Raw genomic sequence first — 17547 nt, 5'->3', positions numbered from 1 at the left:
TAAACAATTTTCCATTTTACTTCTATCACCAATTTTGCTTTGTTCTCTTGGTATTCTTAGTTGAAAGCTAAATCTAGAAGGTTCATATGCTAATTTCTAAGACCTTAAAGGCCGCCTCCTAGCTCAGTGCATTTTGACAGTTTTTCACCACTAGAGGGTGTTAGTTCATGTGTTTCATATAGATAACACTGTGCTTATGCACGTGGAGTTCCTAGGAGCCCGCACTGATTGGCTAAAATGCAAGTCTGTCAAAAGAACTGAAATAAGGGGCAGTCTGCAGAGGCTTAGATACAAGGTAATTACAGATGTAAAAGGTATATTTCTATAACAATGTTGGTTATGCATAACTAGGGAATGTATAATAAAGGGATTATCTATCTTTTAAAACTAAAAATATTCTGGTGTAGACTGTCCCTTTAAGGGCCAGCGACATACAGGGTACGTCGTGGCTGTTAAGGGGTTAAAGGGACAGTAAATTCAAAATTAAATATTCATGCAATTTTAAAACAACTCTACAATGTACTTGTATTAAAATTTATATTTGCTTTGTTTCCAACACCCTTTGATGAACAGTAAACCTAGGTAGACTGATAGGAGCGTGCATGTTTCTTTAGCAGTATAATGGCAGCAATATTTACAACATTGTATAAAACGCTGCAATAAGCAGTGTTAAACACGTGTGCATGCTCCTGAGCTCACCTAGGATTAGTCTTTAATAAAAGATGCCAGAAGAACTAAGTGAAATTGATAATAGAAGTCAATTTAAAAGTGGTTTAAAATCTCATGCTCTATCCAATCAATTTAAGTTTCATTTTGACTTTACTGTCCCTTTAATACTTTTGTATATATATAGGCCTCTATTTAACAATGGCCAGGCGGACTTCTCTGCTCCAGTCCACCCAGCATCACAGGTAGCGGACAGCAATACACTGCCACATTTATCATTGTACAAACCGCTGCTTGTGCAATCCCGCCCCTCCTCTCACGCGGCCGATTGCACATAACGAGTTGCTGTCAATCACCCCAGTCGGAGAAGTTTTTTTTTTGGGGGGGGGGAATTGAGAAAAGTCATTGTAGAGTTGGCATAGTAGGTTAAGAATCAGCAGTCTGATGACCAATGGTTCTTAACTATCGGCTGCAGGACTGGTATTGTAATCAGAAAGATAATAGTTTTATTTTAACCCCTTCCCGCCGTTAGAACGTTCCATGCCGTCCTAACTGCGCTGGGCTTTAGCGACGTAAGAACGGCATGGAACGTCATAGCCGTTTGGCTGTACTGAAGCCATAGCAGCTTACTAAATGGTATAACAGGCTGGAGGGCATGACTCATAGGCACTCCCCCCGACCCGATCCCATCATTGAAATCACGCAATCGCATGAACGATCATGTGATTTCAATTCAACTTGTTCCGATGTCGACAATTTAGTCCCTGCGGGAAAGGGTTAAATCAAAATAGACCTTAAAGGGACAGTTCACCCAAAAAATGTCTCCCCTTTAAATTATTCCCAATGATCCTTTTAACCTGCTAGAGTGTATTAAATTGGTTACAATTAGCTCCTTTACTCCTATTTCAGCATTTGAAATAGCTGATTTAGCCGGTGGTATCGCCACCTACATTGCACAATACTGGAGTATAGGCTATTGAATAGCCTAAGTATACACAGCCAGCAGAAGAGATTACACTCTCAGTGGGATGCAGGATAGTTAAGTAATAAAATTAACATTTTCCATTGTTCTCTCTATGTATTGAGCTTTGGTGTTCCAGCCAAATAAAAGATAAGGAAGCAAGTCTGTTTACACAAACTTAGAACATAATGAGATCTGATATCACCTTTAAGTTCAACCCATTGTAATAGGCTGTGGTTTCAAAGCACAAAATCAGCTACTTCATATACACAAATAAGCATGAAAATGGAATTTCTCAAATATTTTATACTCTGCAGTTGGTATAACAAGTAATTTAAAATACATTAATGGAAAAACAATTTTACAGTGTACTGTCCCTTTAATGGACTCATGTGAATAATAATTAACAATAGTATTGAATGATTTAATTTCTAAAATAAAAATAACAAGCTCAAACTGGGAACGAATTGGACTTGTGGACTCTACGACAACTTTTATTACCTTACGTGCACCCGGCTCTTTTGTTTGCTTAAAGGGACAGTCTACACCAGAATATATCCCTAGTTTTGCATAACCAACACTGTTATAGAAATATACTTTTTACCTCTGTAATTACCTTGTTTCTAAGCCTCTGCAGACTGCCCCCTTATTTCAGTTCTTTTGACAGACTTGCATTTTAGCCAATCAGTGCGGGCTCCTAGGAACTCCACGTGCATGAGCACAGTGTTATCTATATGAAACACATGAACTAACACCCTTTAGTGGTGAAAAACTGTCAAAATGCATTGAGCTAGGAGGCAGCTTTCAAGGGCTTAGAAATTAGCATATGAACCTCCTAGATTTAGCTTTCAATTAAGAATACCAAGAGAACAAAGCAAAATTGGTGATAGAAGTAAATTGGAAAATTGTTTAAAATTACATGCCCTATCTGAATAATGATAGTTTGTTTTGGACTAGACTGTCCCTTTAATTACTCCTGTTTATGTACACTTTCATTGTTATTCTAATAAAGCTTGTTCAAAAAAAAAATTATATATATATATATATATATTTATATTAAGTTAAACTTGTTTGTTAACCCTTTGATGACAGGGTTAATGTAAACAAATTGAAATCCTGCGATCATGCACGCAATCGCGAGATTTCAATGATGGGATCGGGTCATGGGGGCATCCCTATCACGCTAGGCATGCCCTGCAGACTGCGATCATATCATGGAAGCGCCGTTGGCTTTAGGACATATGACGTTCTATTCGGTTCTAAACGGCGCTAAAGCCCGGCGAGGTTAGGACGGAATAGAATGCCATAACGGGGTTAAAAAGTAAAAAAAGCACACACACAAAAAACAGGCGAGAAAAAAATTGTAGTTTGTAATAATTTTATTAATTAAAAATGATGGATTTGAGTATTACCTGTATTATCTAAAATTACACACCTTAATAAATATATTGTTATAAAAAAAATGTATAAAAATAAACATGTGCCTGTGGGGGCGTGTCAGAGCGGTGTTCTGGATAGGAGGCATTTTCTGCAGGCTCCAGAAGAATCTTTGATAATCCGCTGATTATTAACCTTTTACAGCAAGATTAAGACAATAATATACATCAGCTTCACAGGGTTGGCGATTGTGGCCCAAAATTTCTTTATCTGGCTGTTCTTATGACACTGGGGGCTCAGATCGGAGAATAAAGGCCTAATGAAGCGGCCTACTACATATAGGCAAACACCCCCCCCCGGGAAGATCCGGGTTATCAGTGCCGTTGGAGTATTCTAACTTACTGAACCTCTTCAACGTATATAACCAACTGGACAGTTAACTAACACGCTGACTAGCATCACTTTACTGTTACATGATTTCTGGAGGAGAGGAGAAACAAATTTAAAGCATGTCGGATATAACAGAAAGGGATTCTCTTATGTACCTTGAGGGCCTTCCTATAAAACTGGCATCCCTTATGCACAGGCTCATAGAGAGGGCCCCATATGACTACTTGCTAAATCAGCTAACAGTGGAAGAAACTGCTGAAAAACGTCGGGAGGGACAGCTAGAGGCGGTGCATTGCCTCGGCCCCGACGCAACCAACAGCTTCAGAAATTCTAGCCTTCCTCGCGCAATCGAAAGCATCAAAATGGAGACCGCAATGAAGACAGAGTTTATGTAAGCATTGGATCAAGGGCCTGCTAATGTGGAGCGCCCCTTAACAAACAGACCATGTCGGGGATCTCTGCCTGACGCTCTGCAGGAGGGTGTTGATGTTAGATCACCATATCGGCTACCCGACCACTCTGAACCTTTGAAAATGTACCTTGCAAAGCCGGAACACCACCAACGGGCAATGCGGACCGCTGTGGGGGAAGAAACTCTCATTTCTCTGCCGCAAGCCCCTAGAGACGCAGCTCCGTCGCTCCCGGTGGGTCCTTTTCCCACAGCGCTCAGTGGGGACACAAAATCACTCAAGGCATCACTGGCAACTGACGAACTTACAACTTATTCGCCCGGGAGGCTTCTTTGTGATAGCATACCCTTACGGCTCTATCCTCATTGCTTTGAGGTTATTGACATAGGATGGAGAGACTCCCGGACTAGAACTGCTGGTATTGCACGCTATAAGAATCTTGCAGCTTGTCGTCAACCATCCCTACCAATGGTTTGCAACGGAGATTATCTCTGCATCCATAGAGGAGTACTCGCTCATAAAACTGGAGAGGGGTAGAAAACTAGATTTTTTTGTTTAATGATACACTTTATCTGAATCATGAAATTTTTAATTTGACTTCCATATCCCTTAAAGTTAAAGGTCAAGTTACAAGCACAGCCTCACGGCATTGCATAGACTTAAGTCATGATTTTTTTAAAATCTATTTATGTTCTTTTATTTTTACCTTTAAACTGCTCTGCCGATAAGTGCAGCACTAGCGCACTACCGCCCGCCATCTTGTCTAATTGATTGACAGATGACGTATCCTAAACCAACTAATCCTTGTTTCCCCGGGCCGTGACGTTTACGCAAAGGGGCTGAACGCGCCGGGGGGGAAACAAGGATTAGTTGGTTTAGGATATGTCATCCGTCAATCAATTAGACAAGATTGCGGGCGGGAGTGCTGCGCTTATCGGCGGAGCAGTTTAAAAGGTAAAAATATAAGAAAATAAAAAGGATTTTAAAAAAATCATGACTTAAACTCTTGATAAATCTACGCAATGCCGTGAGGCTGTGCTTGTAACTTGACCTTCACTTTAAACAAGAAATCAACATGCAAATCCCCAAATCCAGAATTCCAAAATCCAAACTTATTCATTAATATGTTTTTCAAACTGAAATTATTAAAAGTTACTTTTTTTCCCTGCCTGTAAGTCACAATCTTCTATGCCTGTGTTTGTTTTTTGTGTTCTAAAAAGTCGAATAATAGTCTATATTTATTTAAAACAACAACTATTACATTTCTGATTACAGTACTGTACTAACATTAAGAGGGTACTATGTATAACATTATAGAACACTTCCTATAGGTTATATGTATAAGACGTATTATGACATCTACATATTGCCTATATGTAGATGTTGTTTACATTTGGTTCCATTCCCCCTCCAAACTGTCCCATTTCAAAGATGCAAATATTCCAAAATCCAAACCTTTTTTTGTCTCAAGCAGTTTGGATAAAGGGTTTTCTACTGGTATTCTGAAAGATTACTTGCAGGTAGCTATATACCTCAAATAGCTGGAGTTTTTGTCTTGTGTCCTTTTGGTGGGGCATAATAAATTTCAAACAACAAATACAGTTCTTGCTAAAGCATCATATGATGAGAATAATCCAGTGTGAAGGTATGGTAGAGTTATTCCTCTAAATTCTGCTTTACTATAGTCTAGTTACTACAGGGCTCAACAAACTCAGGAGACTGGGAGCCACTGGCTCCTAGAATTTTACTCCTGGCTCCTAACTTTTTGGGATACCACTGTCTGGCTACTAAATATTCATACTGGCTCCTAAATTTTAAACAGATTTGTCAACCCCTATACTATATTCCGTAGGACAGTTCTACCTGTCTACCTTAGTACAACAGAGGTTGTCTCACTTGAGATTATTTAAATTAACTTGTCACTGCAAATTCACTTTTTTACTGTTAAATTAGTTTTGTTTGATGATCAGTTCTCATATCCATCACATATATACTGAAATTCCTGCACTACATTTAGGACTGCAAGTGTTTTGTGCAAGTACAGCATAAGGGACTGATTTTGATTTAACATACTTTTGATCTATGCACCTTCCACTGTAATTCTAGTTTAGTGTTCTCCCCATGACCTTTTTAATTGGTGCACTACCAGTCTGATTTTAAGCCAAATTAACATAAAATTAGCTAATATTAAAAGTTTTCAATTTTTATTGCACAAATTATCATTAAATAAATGTATGTTAAATTATGCCATTAGTTTGTGCTTTGGATAGCTTTTGTTGGACACTGCCCCCTACCCAGCTACTTCATAATGCAACGCAGCTGGCAAATGTTGCTTTGGAGAACACTGTAGTGACAAATATTTGCCGTGTGTATATGTATCATTAATCACACTGCATTGTATATCACTCTTCCATGCTCAGCTGATACCTCAACTCTCACACTATCCTGATGCCTTAATATTCTACACTTGCTATACCCAGCACTGGCAGATGTTAAACATCCTTTTTTCCTTCTGCTGGAGCAGCTTTGATTATGCAGGCTGTATAATGTGATTTAGTTAAACTTGACTATTGCAGTGCTAACCTGTTACTAAACTCCTACATTAGTGCCACATTTTGGCCCCGAGCAATCTTTTTTTACGCGCGTCGTAGAGTTCCTATTACAAATTGAAAGTAAAACGTTTTCGCTTGCACGCTAACGTGACGTGCGTAAAAAGCAAAGTTAGAATATCACCCCATGAAAGTCAATAGACCGAAAGAAAAATAAAAAAATCGAATTGAATATGCTCTATGTATATGTGTGTATATATATATATATATATATATATATATATATATATATATATATATATATATATATATATATATATACATACATAAAATCACACACACACATATACATTTAGATATGTATATGTAAGTATCTCTATGTTAAAGCCCTTTGGAGACTTTTCTTTTTCTAATACCTGAGACCTCATATCTTTGAGCCCTTATAACTTTTTTGTGCACATTTTTTTTTAGTAATTGTTATTAGATGGTGTTATTATGAGTGTAACTGTACCTTTACATGTATTTTGATGCGTTTTTGTGACACTTTTTGTTTTGTGAAACGGTTAACCAGAGCTCTAAGGTTGCGTTATCCCAAAATGCGTTAAAATCAAATGCACTTAAGCAATCACTTAATTTCAACTTGTAATACAAGTGCTACATCCAACGTGCTCAAACAGCCGCAATAAACCCGATATCGCTCACGCCACATTGAATCTGGCTCTTTATGTGAACTAAAGTTTGATTTTAATTTCCGTTTACGTCTGTACCTCATGTTGTCACAGGATTGCCTGGGGGGGGGAATCTAAAAAATGTGGCCCATGATCTTGCCATTCTGCTGTTTTTGAGATGTCACACATTTACTACTAAGAAATATATAATCAAAAATAACCTCAAATATCAAACAAAACCACTGTCTACACACGTCATCACTGGCAAATTTACAGAAATCCTCTCATCAAACCTGAATGATGACAAAAATCAAGCAAAAAGACAGAAAAGTTTCCTACCTCAAAGAACATTTTTTTTTTTTTTTTTTTTTTTATGTGGACATAGTCACAACAAATTCTTCAGATTCTTCTCAATCACTTCAGAACAGGGACTGAACTAATTCACTACGTCAACAAATATATGTTCAAGCACCCAATTGAAGGACTGGGGGAAAAAAAGCGTGAACATGATTCAAGAAAAAATAAACTTGACATGCTCATTATGCAATAATACAAAGTTCTAACAGAGTATTTTTTATAATTGTAGAAATGCTCCATGGTAACTATGTGTTTAACCACACAGTGCACTGGAGTTCCTGATTAAGGCTCTGCACCGCAAGCCAATCAGGTAGGGCCTTTGTATGTAGTATCTAATCAGCGTCTGTGTCCTGCTGAGGACCAACTTGTCAATACACCTACTGCGGAAGATTAACTACAGGTTTACCACTTTGTGGGTTAAACACAAAGGGGTCGATCCGATAAAAATCGTCGCCCGCAAAAGCCGGCGACGCCAATAATTGCGCGGATTTGGTATCCTATATACGGCGTAAGCTAGAAGTTACGCGCGTATATTTCTGCCGTCGCCCGCAGTTTTTTGGGCCATAGGCAGGTATACCAAACCCGCGCAGTTTGGTATCCAATATGCAGCGTAAGGACTTACGTGGCGAAAATGGAGAAAACTTACTCCATTTTCACCTCGCCACAAAAAGCAGCCGTAAGAAGCCTTACGCTGACTATTGGAGCCCCGTAACTTCCTAAACTGGCTGCTAAAATAAACCTAACACCTAACGCATGCGCAATGTCTATCTCCCTGTCAACCGCGATCTGCTAAAATAAACCTAACACCTAACGCATGCGCAATGTCTATCTCCCTGTCAACCGCGATCCCCCCCCCCCCGAAATCCCTAATAAAGTTATTACCCCCTAAAACGCCGCTCCCGGACCCCGCCGCCATCTACATAAACTAACCCCCTACTGTGAGCCTCTAAAACCGCCGCCATCTACCTTATCTATCCCCTAATCTGACCCCTTACACCGCCGCCACCTATATAAAAATTATTAACCCCTAATGTAAGCCCCTTACACCGCCGCCATCTCTATTAAAATGATTAACCCCTAATTTAATCTACCTACCCCGCCGCCAGCTATATTATCTATATTAACCCTAAGTATATTATAGTTAATATAGGTATTACATTATATATATTAACTATATTAACCCTAATTATATTAGGGTTAATATAGTTAATATAGTTACTATAGTATTTATATTAACTATATTAACTCTATCTAACCCTAACTAAATTTATATTAAATTAATCTAATTCATTTATAAACTAAAATATTCCTATTTAAATCTAAATACTTACCTATAAAATAAACCCTAAGATAGCTACAATATAATTAATAATTACATTGTAGCTATGTTAGGGTTAATATTTATTTTACAGGTAAATTGTTAATTATTTTAACTAGGTATAATAGATATTAAATAGTTATTAACTATTTAATATCTACCTAGTTAAAATAATTACCCAATTATGAAGACTTTGCTGCCGCTTGGAGGAAGACGTCGCCGGAGGAAGAATTCTTCTTTGCCGCTTGGAGGAAGACATCGCCGGAGGAAGAATTCTTCTTTGCCGCTTGGAGGAAGACATCGCCCGGATCGGATCAGGAGTTCGGCCCGGTGTGGTGAAGACAAGGTAGGGAGATCTTCAGGGGGGTAGTGTTAGGCTTTTTTAAGGGGGGTTTGGGTGGGTTTAGAATAGGGGTATGTGGGTGGTGGGTTGTAATGGGGGGGGGGGTATTGTATTTCTTGTATGCAAAAGAGCTGAATTCTTTGGGGCATGCCCCACAAAAGGCCCTTTTAAGGGCTGGTAAGGTAAAGAGCTTTGAAATTTGTTGAATTTAGAATAGGGCAGGGATTTTTTTTTATTTTGGGGGTTTATTATTTTATTAGGGGGCTTAGAATAGGTGTAATTAGCTTAAATATCTTGTAATCTTTTTTTTATTTTTTGTAATTTAGTGTTTGTTTTTTTTTGTAATTTAGTTTAGTTAATTTAATTGTATTTTTAGATAGATGTTAGTAGTTTATTAAATTTATTGATAGTGTAGGTGTATTTGTAACTTAGGTTAGGATTTATTTTACAGGTAATTGGGTAATTATTTTAACTAGGTAGATATTAAATAGTTAATAACTATTTAATATCTATTATACCTAGTTAAAATAATTAACAATTTACCTGTAAAATAAATATTAACCCTAACATAGCTACAATGTAATTATTAATTATATTGTAGCTATCTTAGGGTTTATTTTATAGGTAAGTATTTAGATTTAAATAGGAATATTTTAGTTTATAAATGAATTAGATTAATTTAATATAAATTTAGTTAGGGTTAGATAGAGTTAATATAGTTAATATAAATACTATAGTAACTATATTAACTATATTAACCCTAATATAATTAGGGTTAATATAGTTAATATATATAATGTAATACCTATATTAACTATAATATACTTAGGGTTAATATAGATAATATAGCTGGCGGCGGGGTAGGTAGATTAAATTAGGGATTAATCATTTTAATAGAGATGACGGCGGTGTAAGGGGCTTACATTAGGGGTTAATAATATTAATATAGATGGCGGCGGTGTTAGGGGCTCACTTTAGGGGGTTATAGATATAATATAGCTGGCGGCGAGGTACGGGAGCGGCGGTTTAGGGGTTAATAACTTTATTAGGTTGCGGCGGGGTACGGGAGCGGCGGTTTAGGGGTTAATAGCTTTTTTATTGTTAGGCTAGTGAGGGGGGATAGCGGATAGAGGGTTAGACGTGTCGGGCTTTGTTAGGGAGGCGTGTTAGACTTGTCGGGCTATGTTAGGGAGGCGTGTTAGACTTGTCGGGCTATGTTAGGGAGGCGTGTTAGACAGTGCGGGTGTTTTAGACTTTAGTCAGGTTTTATAGGCGCCGGCAGATTCTAACGTGCCGCAAGTCACTGGCGACGCCAGAAATTTGTACTTGCGCAGATTTCTGGACATCGCTGGTTTGTGAGACTTACGGCACGTTAGCATCTGACGGCGACCTATATGGGATGGCTCGAGTTGCGAGCTGAAACTGCGGGCGACGCCGGTCTCCTCGCTTGCGCCGCAAACTGCGATCGATATCGGATCGCGCCCATAGTCACAAAGGAGCTTTAGTGCAATAATAAAATGCTCTAAGCAAGCAGCAATCAGGTCCCCAGTAGGAGAGTAAGAGATAGGTAATACAATTTTCCTTTCCAATTTTCCTTTCCATTTGCTCTAAGTATTATATAAAGACAGAGAGATAAGATAAGGAGACAATAATGTATAGAGTCAAATAAGATTAGCAGGTCAGTTATTTAAGCAGGCTCAGCCCATTTATATGAACATTTTCTTGAGACAATAGCTATTTCATGTACAATAATTAAATATAAAGGAACACTTTTCCATCCATTTCATAATCTACTATAAAAAGTCACCGGGAACAAATAAAGTGGAAACCAATTTTACAGTACAATGTCCTTTTAATGCGTCAACCACCTGATAAACATAAGGACATAAAAACCCTTATTTGAATGGTGGGATCCCCTCTATCACATTATTGGTCTTATGATATAGTTATAAGTTGAGGCTGGGGTATGGTAAAGAGTTGTACAAAGTACCCAATATACCCAAAATAGGACCAGTGCTGAAAGGTATTTGTGAGGTTATTGTCAAAAAAAGAAAATTTGACCAAAAGATGAATCTAAATAGCACTTCTCACTACCCTTGTATATATTCCCACATCAAATTCTCAGGGGTATGGATCAGTAGTTTATTAAAAATTAACTTTTAATTGAAATATTAAAAAAACACAAAAAAAACAAAATGTATATTTTAAAAACACATATAAATTCCTGACTTTTCAGATTATAAAAATTGTAAGCACTTAAAGGGACACTGAACCCAAAATTGTTCTTTCGTGATTCAGATAGAGCATACAATTTTAAGCAACTTTCTAATTTACTCTTATTATCAAATTGTCTTCATTCTGTTGGTATGTTGATTTGAAAAGCAAGGATGTAAGTTTAGATGCCGGCCCATTTCTGGTGAACAAACTGGGCTGTCCTTGCTGATTGGACAGCACTAATAAACAAGTCCTGTCCATGGTACTGAACCAAACATTTTCTGGCTCCTTAGCTTAGATGCCTTCTTTTTCAAATAAAGATAGCAAGAGAATGAAGAAAAATTGAAACTAGAAGTAAATTAGAAAGTTGCTTAAAATTGCATGCTCTATCTGAATCATGAAAGAAAAAATTTGGGTTCAGTATCCCTTTAAGAAATCCTAATCTGGGTAACCTGGAAGGTATACCCTTATAATTTAATTGTATATGATCCAATACTGGGTATTAAATGAGTGTTTGAAAAGGTATTTGTCATCATTATGACAATCTCCTAGCAGCTGGAAAATCAAAGATGCACTTCATTGAAAAAGAAGGATATTGTAAGGGAGGTTGACAGATGTTCTCATAGGTCATTACTGCCACGTTAAACTTACATTCACCTGAGCATGTGAGCCATTTTAAAAAGGGACATGAAACCCAAAATGTTTATGTCATGATGCAGACAGAGCATACAACTTGAAACAACTATCCAATTTACTTCTATTATCAAATTTGCTTTATTTTCTTGATATCTCTTGTTGAAGGAGCAGCAATGCACTACTGGGAACTAACTGAACACATTGGGTGATCCAATGACAAGAGACATACAGGTAGCTACCAATCAGCAGCTAGCTCCCAGTAGTTCATTGCTGTTCCTGAGCCAACCTAGGTATGATTTTCAATACCAATTTGTAAGTAAATACCATAAGCTACATTTTGGGAGTGGGACTGTGTATTTGCTTCTGTTTAAAGGGACATTCTAGTCAAAATTGGAATCCACATTGATGCATTTCAGTTCTTGTAATATACATGTAAATTTCTTTTGTGATTCAGATAGAGCATGCCATTTTAAGTAACTTTCTAATTTACTCCTATTATCAAATATACTTCATTCTCTTGTTATCTTTATTTGAAATGCAAGAATGTAAGTTTAGATGCCGGCCCATTTTTGGTGAACAACCTGGGTTGTTCTTGCTGATTGGTGGATAAATTCATCCACCAATAAAAAAGTGCTGTCCATTGTCTGAACCAAAAAAAAAACAAAAACAAAAAAAAAGCTTAGATGCCTTCTTTTTCAAATAAAGATACCAAGAGAATGAAGAAAAATTGATAATAGGAGTAAATTAGAAAGTTGCATGCTCTATCTGAACCACAAAAGAAAAAAATTGGGTTCAGTGTCCCTTTAAGAATTTTTTTTAATTTACTCCTATTATCAATTTTTCTTCATTCTCTTGGTATCTTTATTTAAAAAAGCAGGAATATAAAGCTTACGAGGCGGCCCATCTTTGGTTCAGCACCTAGGTTGTTCTTGCTGATTGGTGGCTAAATGGTATTCACCAATCAGCAAGCGCTATCCAGGGTCTGAACCAAAAATGGGCCGGCTCATAAGCTTACTACATTCCTGCTTTTTCAAATAAAGATAGCAAGAAAATGAAGATAAAAGGAAATTAGAAATTTGCATAAAATTGCATGATCTTTCTGAATTATGAAAGAAAAAATTTGGGTTCAGTATCCCTTTAAGCTTAATTCCCTATAGAATGTTTATGAATGAAAAACATACAGTTTCATTTTTGAAAATTGTGTTTTCGTCCTACTGCCCCCAACTAGAGTAAGTTCTGAAGAATTGTGAGCTCCCACCATACCACACTGCAATTAATTAATGAATTATATATATATATATATATCTCAAAATGTTGACAGCAAAAGGATATGGTATACATACTCCAGAGGCTTTCCAGAGGGTAAGTCCATGGAATTCCACTACTAACAAACTATATTCTGTTTTGTAATAAAAATGAATGCAACTTTATCAGGAAGTCAGAAACCTTTTATTTTATCTTATTGAATAAATATAAAATAGACTTTTAGTCACATAAATTAAGCCAACACAAATAAAGTACATGTTAAAAAAGGTTTGTTTTGCTTATATTAATATCTATTACATCAATACAGTCCCATGATAGTATTTGCCATAGATCTGTATACCTGTTCTGCTCCTCAAGTTTGTTAAGCAGCTCCAACTCATCAGGACTAAGGTTTTCTGAATCTGATGGGGAAATGCTCACAGCAACAGATAGTGAAGAGTCATCAGGACTGAGAGTCGGGCTGGCCATATCTGAGAGATGGAGAGGGGCAAGTGTGCTCATCTGAAAGGGAAACATGAAATATAATGGATGAAGTATAGAAAGTGATGTCAACAGATGTCAAAGCAAAAACAGACATATGTAATGGGCAATAAATGGACAGTTTAAGAAGATTAAAGGGACAGTCTAGTCAAAATTAAACTTTCATGATTCAGATTGGGCATGCAATTTTAAACAACTTTCCAATTTACTTTAATCATCAAATTTGCTTTGTTCTCTTGGGGGTAATTTTGAAAAGCTAAACCTAGGTAGGCTCAAACTGATTTCTAAACCGTTGAAAGCCGACCTCTTAGCTCAGAGCATTTTTAATGTTTTTCACAGTTAGACAGTACTAGTTCATGTTTATCATATAGATAGCATTGTGCTCACTCCCATGGAGTTATTTAGGAGTCTGCACTGATTGGCTAACCTGCATGTCTGTTAAAAACACTGAGATAAGCGGGCAGTCTTCAGAGGCTTAGATACAAGGTAATCCCAGAGGTAAAACATATATTAATATAACTGTGTTTGTTATGCAAAACTGGGGAATGGGGAATAAAGGGATTATCTATCTTTTTAAACAATAAAATTTCTGGTGTAGACTGTCCCTTTAATGAAGAGAGAAGGTTGTGAGGTGGAAAGAAATGAAGGGAAGACAGTGAGATAAAAATGTGGTAGATATACTATTGGAGGAGAGTGAAGAAAATAAAGAATATTATGAAAATGAGATAGAAAGAAAAGCAGAAATTATTGTGGATACAGATAGACAAAAAATGTGGGCAAATCAGAAGAGGATAAGTTGGTGAGTGGGCTATTAAAAAGGGATACAGATGATGTCAGGTGTGAGATAAAAATTAAAGGGACATGAAATCACAAAATTTAAATTTTATGACTTAGATATAAACATACAATTTTAAACAACATTCCAATTTACTTCTATTATCAAATTTGCTTCATTTTCTTGATAGCCTTTACTTAAAGGGCCATGATACCCAAATGTTGAAACACTTGAAAGTGATGCAGCATAGCTGTAAAAAGCAGACAGGAAAATATCACCTGAACATTTCTATGTAAAAAAGAAAGATATTTTACCTCAAAAATTCCTCAGTAGCCACATCCCATTGTAAAAGATTTCTAAGCAATCAGTATGTCTGTCCCGGGACAGCGGAAGGAGCGAGCTTTCGTGCACACTCATCTTATTTCCCTATTAAGTTTAAGGAAGTTTACTATGAAATATCATGAGAGTTAAGTGAAATCTCATGAGATCACAGTAAAAGAGTTCATGACCTCAGCACTGTTGATTTCTTCATTATTATTTTTTTTTACCTGCAGCTGGGCAGCAGCTGAGTATAACATTTTACACAGAACTTACTCTGCTGAGCAGATTGTGAGGTAAAATATCTTCCTTTTTTACATAGAGATGCTTAGGTGATATTTTCCTGTCAGCTTTTTACAGTTATACTGCATTAGTTTTAAGTGATTTAGCATATGAGTATTATGTCCCTTTAAAGGGACACTGAACCCAATTTTTTCTACATCTATTATCAATTTTAATTCGTTCTCTTGCTATCTTTATTTGAAAAAGAAGGCATCTCAGTTAAGGAGCCAGCAAATGTTTGCTTCAGTACCATGGACAGCACTTGTTTATTGGTGCTGACCAGTCATCAAGGACAACCCAGGTTGTTCACCAAAAATGGGCCGGCATTTAAACTTACATTCTTGCTTTTCAAATAAACATACCAAGAGAATGAAGAAAGTTTGATAATAGGAGTAAATTAGAAAGTTGTTTAAAAATGCATGCTCTATGTGAATCACGAAAGAACATTTTTGAGTACAGTGTCCCTTTAACGAGCAGCAATGGATACTAGGGGCTAGCTGAACACATCGGCCAATCCAATCACAAGAGACAAATGTGTGTCGGCACCAATCACCAGCTAGCTCCCAGTAGTGTAGGATATGTACATATTCTTTTTTCAATAACATATACCAAGAGAACAAAGTACATTTAAAAATAGAAATACATTTAAACATGTCTTAAAATGACATGCTCTATCTGAATCATGCAAGTTTAATTTAGACTTTCCAATCCCTTTAAAGAAGTCCTAGAAAGGTACAGACAGTATTCACAAAACAGAGCTAGAAAACATTAAGATTAAACACACAGGAAATAAACACATACATATCCACACTAATTTAGTAATACATAACCTCATCACATCACCCCTGAATACAAGTACACCTGTTGGCACAGCATTTTCAGATCACACAAATGGAAGACAACACCTACATGACTAAATCTGCTGGCTAAACATCAGCTGCGCCTAGATATGACGTTTATTTTTATATAGCACCCACAATTGTATTGGGGAGATACAGACACATATCATACACAAAGGAACCCCACTACACCATGGCCTTGTGCTCTAACACAGAACACAGCGGGCCCAGTTGTTAACTCACACTGGGTTAAAAACTAACTATTCCCTGTCATTAATGCAGGAACAGATTGATATGCGTCAGGTATTCACCTCGGGTCCCAGGGCTGTCAAAGCAGCTCCTCCTTCTCTTTAACGAGGCCAAGCGTCCGAAAATTCTGTCAAACGTATCGCCCCATCCATCCTTCCCAAGTTCACATCAAAGCAGCAGCCAATTGTTGGACCGAACCAGAATGATTGGCAGCAATGTTATGCTATTAGAGGCCGTGCCGGTGGTCGTTTCTAAAGCCTTAGCAGAACGAATAACAGTGCTTGAAACGTCACGGTCAGACTAGCCAATCAGTGATCAGAGTGACTAATATTGGCCAATCAGCTAGTTAGAAAATGACAGGTGGGCGGAATAAACTGGGAGCTTGGGAAGGAAAACCACTAAATGGAGTTAGCGTTTGCCAATCGTAGAAAAAGTTATTCAGAGCCGTAGCGTAATTTGCGCATTGTATTAGCATTTTTATTTTGTAGCTGTAGTAATAATGTAGTAGCATATAGGTCCCTACCGTCCTTCCTTCTGACGTCAACTGAGTCACGTGGATTGCAGTGATCATATGATACAGAGAGCTACAGGAAGCAGGATGGAGACATTTCAAATCTATATTAGTGTGCTGTGTTATATATTTGCATGTCTAGGAAAACACAATAATATATATATATTTTTTTCTTCTATTTACTTTTCCTCGTAGCATTTATACAAACTCATCTATTTTGAACAATATTTTATGAATTTATTTATCTGAAAACCTTGTAGCTAAATAATGCAATAGAATGGAAAGTGTTTTTTTCTGTCTTTCTACGTGATTCACCTGTTTTCTCTGCTTTCCTCTCATAAAAATGGTGGATGGGTGGTCAAACAATTTATATATGGAGAGTAAGTAGTAGGGTCGTATAAAAATGTATAATAAATAATTTCATTTTAGTAGAACTTCTATGTTACTTTTATAAGTGTAAAAATACTAAAGGTTGCTTCACAGTTTTGTATAGCTGCATATTTCAAATATACTGTATATTGCTTTTTACTTATTGTGAATTAAATAAAAATGTTTTATTCTGCTTTCATGTGTGTTTTTTCATTATTTTCTTAACTGTGAAAAGCTTGAATTTGAACACATAAAAGAAATGGCATAAGAGAATGTCAATTCTCCAAAAGTATGCATATAAAGCACTCTGGGCCCTGACTATAGGACAGAAGTTTCCAAATAGGATTTATAAAACATAACTTTTATTGAATATAAAAAATAAAAAAACAAAATTGTTTGGTTACATAACATACAGATTAAAAATGTCACAGATACCGATTAACAGTGCAATATGTGTGAAGAAGGTTACAATATAAGTTTGTTTGGCCTATATAGATTCTCAATTGGTGTGATCTCAATATTGGTGATTAAAGTTACTCTCTATATGATAATAACGTAGATCCCAGAAT

At 36.7% G+C, this 17547-nt stretch overlaps 1 protein-coding gene across 6 annotated transcripts in view; it reads right to left on the bottom strand.

Moving 5' to 3' along the window:
- Positions 1-16608, bottom strand: part of LOC128663629 (EVI5-like protein) — a 281215-nt gene extending 264607 nt beyond the window's left edge. For 2 of the 6 annotated variants that reach the window (XM_053718048.1, XM_053718047.1), the window contains exons 1-2: positions 16161-16607; positions 13496-13656 (exon numbers count right to left, since the gene is read on the bottom strand). In XM_053718048.1, the coding sequence (XP_053574023.1) occupies positions 13496-13656 (161 nt within the window). In that variant the 5' untranslated portion in view covers positions 16161-16607. Of the gene's footprint in view, positions 1-13495; positions 13657-16160 lie in introns of all 6 variants that reach the window. The other 4 variants (XM_053718049.1, XM_053718050.1, XM_053718046.1 and 1 more) reach the window with 3 other exon arrangements.
- Between the last annotated feature and the right edge of the window lie 939 nt (positions 16609-17547).

The sequence above is a fragment of the Bombina bombina genome, chromosome 6 (genome assembly GCF_027579735.1).
Source record: "Bombina bombina isolate aBomBom1 chromosome 6, aBomBom1.pri, whole genome shotgun sequence".
Lineage (NCBI taxonomy): Eukaryota > Metazoa > Chordata > Amphibia > Anura > Bombinatoridae > Bombina > Bombina bombina.
The sequence above is the reverse complement of the archived record's forward strand: the minus strand, read 5'-3'. Positions and strand labels throughout refer to the sequence as shown.